Raw genomic sequence first — 10,948 nt, forward strand, 5'->3', positions numbered from 1 at the left:
TAGCACAGTTGTGAAACTGTTCAGACAAAACTGAAATAAAGTTTTAAACTGCTTTACTGTTTCCATGTCATGTTGCAGAAGACTGCTCACGTGTTAGATAATGAGTTTTTTTTTTTTTTTTTTAAACAAGTTTATTGGTCACCTGACAATGCGCAGAATATCAATAAGTACAAATCCGATTTTTTAACTTTTTGGCAGCCCCTCAAAAAAGCTCAACTTAAAATTTCTTAAAACATTACACCATGACACAGAAGCACTTAAAAAAAGAAAATGCATCAAATAAGAGTGCAAAGCCACATGAATGTGAGTTGAACCCCAGAAAAAGAAAAAAAACCGTGGAAAGTGGAATGGATGCGTACGGGGTACAAGGAGGAGCACGAAAAAAGACGAGGGCAGAATTCATGGCTATAGAGAAGAATTTATGTCGGGCCACCGCAAAAGGGACGAAGAATGATGGGCAATTTATCAGATGAGGCACTGTTGAGTTTCCTCGAGCATTCAACATGCAGCTGATGACATCACCATATTTGAATTTTCTCATTTTCCCATAACCCAAACTATTCTATGATGTCATCCATTGATGGTGTTGGGGAGAAAGAAGGCCAGGCCAGTACAGCAGCAGCGGCAGCAGCAATCTGACAGACACGCGGCACAGCTTTCAGAGGACTGCAGAATCAAAGGAAAGAATCCACCATTGGATCTGATGTGGAAAGTCTTGACAGGGATGGATGGAATAAGAGGAGAACTCAAATAGTCCGGGACACTCCTTTTTTATTTGAAACAGGAGCAAACTGGAGGAGCGTTGGTCGGAGGAAGCAGGCATCCAATTAACAAAGAGCTCATCTTTGAGACAGATATCCATTGTGTCCTTGAAAGCACCACGGCCCGCCCGCCCGCTTCTTCACATCAAGCCAACATCTGGCATGTGTTTGCACGTGTGCTTATGCCTACTACGCCATGCTGTGAAAACACAGTCCCGTTCCAAAAAGTGTCAACTGCGATGCCATTGGCTCCTGTTACCGCTGAACTTCTTTGACCGCCAAGATGCGAGTGAGCATGCTCTGCAGAATTGTGTGATGTAGTGCGTGAGAAGTATACCAGTGGGAACTGCGGGAAAACAAAAGAAGGCCAGGAGAGGGAAACAAGGACATCAGATCAATGTGCATTTCATCCTAAAAATACAGTGGGATCCATTTTAAAGTCAAAGTCACCAAAGTGTGCTGGGAAGAATGATGAGGTGCATGCACTCAATAATTCCTAAGTGGATTTCTTTTTTTCTTCAACTATTAATCGTCACAAGGAAGGTAAGCGAGAAGCAAGTCTAAATGGTGGTTGCGGTTTCTGACCTGTGTGTGTGGACATTGCGTTCAGGCTGGAGATAAAACAGGTCAGTCCTCTTCAATGCTGTTGGCGGGCTTCAGGGGACAAACAGAGAGAAGAAACATTGAGTTTTGCTCACACCTGGAACACAAGCGCTCGCATATCCAATTGAAAAATGGACCGATTCGAAAACTTTATTGATCTCGTTAAATAGAACGATGAAGGTTTAAAATGTAAAATGCATGCCCCTGTGTCTTACCATCTGGAGAGATAGAACTCATAGAGTCTGACAGGACAGTGCAGAGGATTGGTAACATTTTCTACCATCTCTATGTCCCCATCCTCCTTCTCTTGCCTTTTCTTCATTCGCTCTAAAAACAATAATCAGAATGAAATTGGCAATCAGTATGTTCAGTAGCACGGCGGGCGGCAGAGATGCCGACGTGTTCCACACACCCGCCGTCTCTGCACGGCTGGAAGTAGCCGTAGCAGCAGCGGCGGCGGCGGCGGCGGCACCGCTTGGCCGGTATTTGAGGTAGAGGACTTTGCCCGCTCGACTGCAGGGTTTGGTGTGCAAACTGAAGTTGGAAAAGGAGAGGCTTTGGTGCTGTGCCAAAGTGGTGAAGCGGAAGTTCTTGGTGTAGAAGAAGAGAAGCGTGTTGAGCAACACGATGGGGGAGTAAGCGCCCAGCTGCTTACACTCCCACAGGAAGGACTCCTCCACTCGAGAGGACACGGGGCTACCTGGAGGGAGGGGCACATTGCATCAAGTGACTGGAGCCTGAGCCATAACGTGTACAACATTACCGTTGGGCAGCTGTTTCGGCTTCCAGAGTCGCAGCATCCCGGAGATCTCCAGAGCAAACTGACTGTATAGCTCATCGGTGAAAATATTCTCAATGCGGCCCTTGATGAATAAATACTGAGGGGAAACCAGACTCAAGGTCAGGATGGATGACTCCAAGGACAATCCAAGAAGAAGAGACGCGTGCGTACCTGCTGTATCCCCAGGCAGAGGTAGAAAATGCTGTCAGGGCTATAGAACTCGCCGTTGGGCCTACGCACTTCTTTGATAAAACAAGACAGGGCGTAGCTCAGCTCGGCGGAATCGCACTGGAGAATGTCCTCTTTAACAATCACGGGATTGGCTGCAAGCGGCGGAAGGAAGGAAGAAAGGAAGGAAGAAAGGAAGGAAGGAAGGAAGGAAGGAAGCAAAACGATGACATTGATCCAGTAAAAGCGAGACGACAACGTCGGTATGCGGACTCACATCTTCTGGAATGCGTGTTGTGCTGCAGCACCCAGCTCCTCCATGCTTTAACGCCGTACATGTAGTTCAAGTTGAAGTTGAGCGGAGCCGCGACGGCGCCGCCATCTAACGGGGTGGTTCGCCTGCGCCCCTGCATCAACGCAAACGCTGGCGGCAATTCAAAGGCAATAGCACGTTCTCCAGCGTTGCCATCTTACCCGTTTCCGACCAGTGTAACCTTCTCGGGGCCTCTTCACACCCCGCGGAGGGGTCGGCGACTTCTGATCATACGTTTCTTCAAAACAACAGCAAGCAAAAAGATATTGGCGATATTTCAACATTCTTCTCGGTCAATCGCACACTGGCACATATTATCAGAGGCGTTCGTTCAACTTGAGCGGTTTCGTTCACATCTCACCCACCTGCCGGGAAGTCAAACTCCAAGTCAGTCATGGGAGAGGAGGGAGGCTGTTGTTCAGCAGCGTCACTTTCTTGCTGCTCACACGTCGTCGCTTTGGACTTTGGCCTGCCTTTGCGCAAGGTACGAATCGGCTCCCTTTTGCTAGCCGAAGGAGGGGAAATGTTGCTTGGTGCTGTGTTTGGACTCTCCTCAAGTTGCTGGACTGGTGCTGCGACCACCTCTGATGTTGCACCTCCTAAATCCATCTTTGTTCCGCCTTCCGCATCCGAAGGATCCGATTGGACGGGAGCAGCTGTCTCCGCATCGAAAGGATTTGATTGGACAGTGGCAGCGGTCTCCGCAGTCAAATGATCTGACTGGACAGTTTGGGCCTTCTCCACATCCAGAAGGTTTGATTGGACGGCGGCAGCTGCTGTTTCCACATCCGACGAGTCAGACTGGACGACGGCGGCGGCGGCTGCCGTCTCCACATCCGAAGTGTCAGACCGGACGGCGGCGGCAGCAGCGGCTGTCTCCACATCCACACGATCTGACTGGACGTCATCGGTGATTGCATGTTTGCTCAGCGGTGGCGCAGAAATGGGTGCGGGGACCTTGGATGGGATTTGATCTTCTTTGGAGTGCTCCAAATCATTTTGCTTTGTGAAATTGAAAAGTTCGGATTGGACAGCTGCATCTTGAACATCTTTACTCAGTGGTGGCACGACGGGCAAGGGAACTTGTGCAACCAGCGTTGGCTCTGACTGGACAGCGACATCTTTGACATCTTTGATTTGTGATGCCATCTTAGCCTGATTCTGCTCTTCCGTTTGTCGTTTCAAAGGATCCGACTGGACAGCTGCATCTTTCGTAGCTTTGCTTAGCGGTGGTACAACAACGGGGAATAGCACTTCCTGTTCCATGGAGACCTCGACATGATCCTGCTTTTCATCTTCGTTCCAAGGATTCGACTGGATGGCCGCATCTGTCACTTCTTTACTCGGTGGTGGTATAATGATGGGCACGGGAAGCTGGAAGGAAGGAAGGAAGGAAGGAAGAGGGAGAAAGGAAAAAAAAACACTTGAGAAGATTTCAAATGGTGCATTCAAATGTTATGATGTGGAACGTACCGTAATCGGCAAAGGCATTGGAACAGGCGTGTGCTGGGAATACATGTTCATGGGCACTGGGATGAAGACTGGCACAGGAACTGGCACCATGAGCATCTTCACTTTGTCCTCCTCTGTGGAGCAGTTTGATGAGGGTGGTGATGGCGCTGGACAAGGGTGAAGAAAATATGACATAGGTAATATCAGCCTATATGAATAATTTTGCGTGGCATAATCAAAATGCAAATTCCTCAATGTTATCGTATTGTACGGAAAATCTCATTTGCAACGATTAGTTTCCTCCGAAATCAAACAATCACACGGCCACCAACCTACCAGTTTGTTCCTGAATAGTCTGAACTGGTAATGAGTGTACAGTGCTTCTATACAGTTACTTCTCGAAAGAAATGATCCAATCATGTGCTATTTGTGTACCTGCAGCTATATAGCTAATCTGTATCTGTGTGAGCCACTCACCTATTTCCTGGTCCTTCTTCATCTTTTTAACAGCGTTTCCACAGTCATTTGATGTGATGTCATCTGATTGGAGAGAGGGAACTGTGATTAGCTTGGAATTCAATTCGAGTGGCGCTTACACAAAGTGATTCAAGTCCAAATGAGGCCAATAAACGACCAAAAGGATTTCCCTTCCTTGAATTTTCCCCCCCAAACATTATTCAGAATTTACCTGAAGAATCAGTGGACGGTCGGAGAAGCAGACATAAGCTCTCTTGATCCATTGTGAATGGCCGGCAAAGAACTGACTTGTTCTTCATTTGACGTCGGTAGGATGGGGGCCCGTGCGTGGTGTCCGTTTGAGTACTGGCCTGCAAAAACAAAGATTTGTCGTGCTTTTCTTGTATTTGAACTTGGACTTGTTTCTGGAGACGACGATACAATACTTACATGACCAAGACTCTTGCCGTCGACACCAGAGGTCGGAAAGCCTCCTTTAATAGGAGAAAAAGAAGAAAACCAAATTCAAAATGTGAACCTTTGATCATGATATTACTCCAAAGAAGTTTTGCGTCGAACCAGTCAGCGCAACACCCGACGCTGGCACACTGGGCTGAGTTGCAGAGCCGTTTGCGAGTGACACCACATCAGCTATGATTGGGTTGGCTTTTGAGGAGTGGTGAGGCTGGGCTGGAGCTGAAAGAATTGGACATTCGAAATCATTCATCACAATCGGAACACCGTCTGTGCAAGGTAGATTTACGATTTCGTTCCCCCCCCCCCCCCCCGGATGCGTGGGGCAAAAATAAAAAATATATATGTCGATTATAACTTCTATCTTACCATGAGGTGGCTCTGGTCCAGTACCGTTACTGGCAGTGTGCTGGGTGGATTGGAAATTCAGGAAGCAGTATTGGAGCAAGCAGGTCAGGTTGCAGAAGTTCCGAACCGAACCTATGTACTGCAGCTTCTCGTTTAAGTAGCCCTGCTTCTGACAACTGTCGCATCGACCCATCTGTGCGAGCAACCGTAAAGTCACAGTGATCAATCAATCACTTAGGCTAAGAGGATTTCTTTTCATGAATAAATTCTCCTTACCCCATAGTAGAGAACGGTGTACAGGGACATGCAGAGGGGTTTGCAGAACTCTTCCAGCTTGCCTCCATAGTGACTATGCAACATCTTTTGGCTAATGCCGTAGCAATAGCTGCAGGGACGGCAGGGCGGGTCCTTGTTACGCGAGGTGATGCACAATTTGAAGTTTTGTTTACAGTCTGAAAGAGAATAGGTGGGGGGGAAAGGTCAGAGGCAATGCAATTGGTGACATTATTGGCCTGAATGGAGCTTGCTCGCTTTCTCAAACGGATGCCAAGAATGATGGGAAGAATGAAAGCCGACTCACGTTTGCTGCAAAAGAAAATGTCTTTCCCGTTGTAGTGCATGGTGTCAAAGGGCACTTTGTCCCTCCTACAAACTTCACACATGACCAGGATATTGTTTTGTGTTTTATACACATCACAACATATCATAGAGCAGAAGACAGAAATCCGATCCTGAGGAGAAAAAAAAAAAAAAAAAGGGGGGGGAAGATTATAAAATAATTCTGTTGTTCAAATGATGAAAAGGTGAAGGGAAGAGCTCGTGTCTTACTTACTTGGTGGCCAAAAAGCAGTGGCTTGGTGGTGAACTGCTTGGTACACTGGTGGCAGGTGACTTTGGGGCTATCGCTGGCTTCACCCTCAGCTGCTTTTAGAGAATGAGCGGCGGGCGTTCGGGGGTGGCCTTGCCCTGGCGCACTTGAGGTCAATCCAAGCGACGGAGGAACCAAAGGGGGCACTGAGCTGTTACTTCCATGGTGGCTTGGATAGGGGGCTGGAGATGGGTAGTCCTGAGGAATGGGAGGAACCGAGCTGGCTCCGGAAGACGACCCGAGTCGTGTGGCATCCCTTGGAGACGGTTTTCCATTGATCAAATCTGACCCAGTGTGTCCTGCTCTCTATAGAAAGATGTCAAAAATGTTGTCACCCATAGTGAGTAGGATGATGCAATTCTTGCACCACACTTACCCTGAAAGTAGAAACGCATTCATAGGAGCAAAAGTTCCTTATGGTGCCGTCCACCATTGCCAGGTGGTATTGAGGAACAGCTACATTCTTGCACAGACAGCATGGGAATGGAGCCCCTGTGGAACGGACACGTGACAATTAAATTGTCATTTTTGGGTGGAATTGATTTATTATTATTCCCCCCCCATCCTACCGGTTAGCGTGTGCGGCTGTGGTCGGCTCATTTGCACACAAATAGGCGAACAGTAAAGTTGAACTTTTCCCCTATCGTCTCGCTCCATGATGGTGACCGACACCATTGCCGACTTTTGACATCTGGCGCACTCAATTGTCTTTCGGCAAGACTGTTTGGGGAGGAGGAAGAAGAAAGGCCACAAGTTATCACTTTACAAATATTCATGTGCCACGTGTCCTATTGGGAAAATGCATATCTACCTGTTTGTAAGTGCCAATGCAGGTGGGACCACAAAAGTTGAGCTCGGATTTTTCGATTGTTAGCGTATGATAGGAGTCGGAACTACTATTACAATACAGCCCGCAACCTTCACAGCAGTTCATGGCTAACTGTCGCATCTTGCGCCATGTCACAAAACAAGCATCGCTGCACAGTTTGTGCAGACGGCCTTGGTGGCTGACTTCATGCTCGATCTGACGGAGATAATCATTGAAAAATATGGAGCAATCGTGAAGATGGACACTTGCAATCAAATATCATGGGCTTACCCGATTGGGGATTCTGCAGACACTACAAAGAACATTCTCGGACTTCTCCTGCGGGTTATCAATCTTCTTCTCTGGCCGTTTTTCCACCACTTTTTCAGGGGCCTTTTCATTTTTTTTGGTCCTGTGTCTAAAGATGGATAAACAGTGTTGGCCGCAAAAGTGCAAGTAGGTGTTGTCGTCGGCTGGAATTGTTATCGTGTCCCGAACCCGAAGAATCTCACTGCAAAAAGATGAGAAGAAAGAAAGAGTTTTATCAGAGTACAAGAGTCGAGGTGAGTTTCGGTCACCAAGATGGACATACCAGTTGCATAAAGAACATAATTGGTTCTTGCTTGTTGTGGGAAGAAGTCCCGTCAGACAGACAGTGGAGCAGAAGAGCTGTGTTGAACCTTTTCTTTGGAATGCCGTTTGACCTTTTAGCAGAACCTAAACATGTTCAACAGAGGAACCAAATATGTTGCTGGTTTGATTTCTTTCTTTCTTTCTTTCTTTCTTTCTTTCTTTCTTTCTTTCTTTCTTTCTTTCTTTCTTTCTTTCTTTCTTTCTTTCTTTCTTTCTTTCTTTCTTTCTTTGGCGCGAGTGGCCAGAACAGCAGCCAGGGTACCTTAAAGCAGCCACTGCAGCGAACGCTGCCGGGAATGGTCGGCACAGGGGGTCGAAGCGATATCGGCGACAGGGACGAAAGGGAAGTCGGAATTGCGGTCGGAGGTCGGACAGAAAGGGGAGTCACTGCTTGGAGAAGGGCGCCTCTCCCTGGAATGAAAGCAAGGGTTGCTTGCGGGGGAGCGGGAGCTGTCACTTGATGGGCTGAAAAAAAGAGGAACAAACGTCTTCTTTTAAATGAACGGAAAGCTTTATGTGATACTGCTCGCTCATGCGCAACTATACGGAAAATGGACGCTCGAAAATATGTAGCATGAAAAACACTCACCAACAGGGGGCGCAAGCGTGTTACCGCCGCCAACAGAGTAAACGGAGCTAATTCGAAGTTCTTCCTGGAAAAATACAAATAGAGGTCACCTTTGTAATAATTGTTTATAATAATAATTGTTCTGTGCCGAACTTACCTCCTGATGGTCGAGTTCTTCTTTGACCTGTCTGACGGTGCTCTGAGGCAATACAGCAGCATTGTATCCCTCGTCAACTGGCTCATCTTTAATGGTGATATTGGGAGACATCGGAGGGTTGCGGGCCTCCACGGGAGGATGCTCAAACCGCTGACACACGCACAAAGGATTCGGAAAGTCATTGTTGGAGAAGAGTTCCTATCAATTTGAACATGACCCACCTCTCCTTGCCGGCCGTCTTGTGTTTTCTCCATCCGATTCACAATTGTTGCCTCTGATGAGAGGTTCAAAAGATCATGTTAGCAATTTTGCCCAAAAGAAATCATTTCAACAAAAAGAAACCTTGACATACCTTGGCTGCTTTCAGGTGTGTTGTCCTTGGATGAGTGGGACGTGTTTGCAGAGCTGCTTGTGGCTTCCCTCTCTTGCTCCTCGTCCACATCTTCTCTGGGACGGTCTTGGATTTTGCTCTGTTGCTCTCGCGATTGATTGTTTTTGCATTTGGCTTTGACACAGTCGTCATCCTGCAGTGTCTCTGCCGGCAGAGCAAAGTGCCAATCCTCGTCCTCCTCGTCCTCCTCCTCCTCCTCTTCTTCTTCTTCTTCTTCAGGACCAAATGAAGGAAGGCCGTCCAACGCATCATCAAATGCTGCCTCGCCTCTTCCTCCTCCTTCACTGGGCCCCACGGTGAACGAGGAGGACTGCTCAGCGACGGGGGAAGCAATGCGAGGAGATAACGACTCCTCCGCCCCCTCATCCATCTTTTCATCTTGCCGACTGCTGCTGTTGCTGTTGTCCTCATCTGGATGTTGATGCTCCTCTATTCCCGAAACTTCGTCCATGGCCTTTGTCTCCTCCAGAGCGGGGCTCTTCGAAGAGGTGTTGGAGCCTTGAGAGGAATCAGCAAAGTCTCCCAAGCCCATCACCTGGTCAAACACTCTGGATTGCTGCTGCTCATGCTGAGGAGAACAGGAAAGGGCGAGTTATGCATCATGCTCAAAGTGTTCCTCAGCCATCTCAGGCACGACAAGGTATTTGAGGTCAAAATATCGATGTGGATATTGTTTTCAATGATCAAAATCCAAATAACCAAAAAGTGACTCATGCATTACACTGGCAATCCAACAAGCAAAGTGAGAGCCAATATTTGGGCACAAGACACTTTTTTTTTCTTTTTTTTGGGCTAGAGTAACACATAACGTATGAAATGACCCAAAAATCCATATGAATTTCATGACAGCACAATAGAAAGGGGGAAATTGAGACATAGCGATATAATAGCCACTAGAATGAATTGTTACGATTACAGGCCTCGCCTTGTCTCTTCCTTTACAGTAGGATGTTTAACCCGTAGCTTTGTGAGGATTGGAATGTTTTGCAAAAGAAATAGAATCAATCGACAGACGAAGCAAGATATTGGAACGCAGCACTGTGTGTCGTTTTGCAAGCCCCCTTGTGAATGGCTTGTGGGGGCGGGGGAACACCGTGAAAACACTACATTAGTGGACAACAACATTGTCAAGAGCACCGTGTTGTGTTCTGATTGCTGTCGCCTGTTGGAAGATGGCACATTTGCAGCCAGTGATATTGAAAGCAGAACTCTAAGGCATCACGGCTAAAACAACAGCGTGCTAGCGTCACACAGTTGCAAGCTAACTAGCTTTAGCCTAAGCACCCGTATCCGCTGTGGCGTGCTGTGAGAAAACTACCAATGACCGCTTATGACACTGTGGTCGGACGCAGCATAAACATTGAGCCGGTGTTTAATGTATTTGCATAGCAAGTGCTATTTGCTTACCATTAATCGCTTGAGTCTAAATTCCTCCGAATCCGCCATCTTTAATTATGCTGCAGTCATTGGGTTCCAAACAGCACCCCGGCAGGCACCACAACCACCTCTTTCTCCTCCTCTTTCTCCTCCTTGTCCTCCCTCTCTGGCCTTGCCGCTTGCATGGCGAGCAGCAGCTAACCTAAAGGATGATGCTGTCAAATGGCAAAGTTTAAGCCTGAAATATAGCCATGAACCACTTCAATCAAATTGAGCTGACAAAAGCATTATGTTCTGAACTTGATGTACAGGTACTAATGCTAAAGAAAAACCTCGGTAAACCGATTTAACTTCATTTGAATGGGAGTAAAAAAAAAAGTTGAGTCAAATCACTGAAAAAGTATTTCACCTCACAAATACGATTGCAACAATTAACACGTCATATGTTAGTTTTGGTTACAATCTTCTGAAAGTCCATGCAAGCATGTGGGAAACAAACAGCCACAGGAAGGGCTAAGATTTGAACCAGGGTTAGAAACATATTGCACGTCGAGCCTTGGTTGTCTGCTGATTTTGTTTATATGCAAATAAAGCAACCCATTCACATACTGTACAATTGGGACTGAATTTGAGAGAATTCCCAGATGACTCTTGTCCAGCAGGTGGCACTGATACCCTTTAACCAAACTGCATAAAGTGCACCAATAAATTGCTTTACGTCACATGCCTTAATCGTGAAAATAATCACATACACTGTTGTTATTATTATTATTATTATTATTTTTAATGT

The 10,948-nt window shown here is 46.9% G+C and overlaps 1 protein-coding gene across 1 annotated transcript; it reads right to left on the bottom strand.

Moving 5' to 3' along the window:
- Positions 1 to 398: 398 nt before the first annotated feature.
- On the bottom strand, positions 399 to 10,688 carry LOC133169670 (zinc finger MYM-type protein 4-like). Its single transcript, XM_061302056.1, has 29 exons — positions 10,189 to 10,688; positions 8,743 to 9,349; positions 8,612 to 8,664; positions 8,391 to 8,540; positions 8,255 to 8,318; positions 7,928 to 8,130; positions 7,625 to 7,749; positions 7,324 to 7,543; positions 7,036 to 7,248; positions 6,794 to 6,944; positions 6,601 to 6,716; positions 6,189 to 6,530; positions 5,937 to 6,087; positions 5,633 to 5,808; positions 5,378 to 5,549; positions 5,114 to 5,230; positions 4,985 to 5,028; positions 4,767 to 4,905; positions 4,556 to 4,618; positions 4,100 to 4,245; positions 2,992 to 4,000; positions 2,788 to 2,864; positions 2,591 to 2,720; positions 2,317 to 2,468; positions 2,128 to 2,242; positions 1,777 to 2,064; positions 1,580 to 1,691; positions 1,347 to 1,415; positions 399 to 1,107 (listed from the first exon to the last, which is right to left on the bottom strand). Exons 1-29 carry the CDS (start codon positions 10,225 to 10,227, stop codon positions 1,017 to 1,019), a joined length of 5,334 nt encoding a protein of 1,777 aa, XP_061158040.1. The 5' UTR covers positions 10,228 to 10,688; the 3' UTR covers positions 399 to 1,016.
- Positions 10,689 to 10,948: the final 260 nt, after the last annotated feature.

Source organism: Syngnathus typhle, linkage group LG16 (assembly GCF_033458585.1).
Source record: "Syngnathus typhle isolate RoL2023-S1 ecotype Sweden linkage group LG16, RoL_Styp_1.0, whole genome shotgun sequence".
Taxonomy (NCBI): Eukaryota; Metazoa; Chordata; class Actinopteri; order Syngnathiformes; family Syngnathidae; genus Syngnathus; species Syngnathus typhle.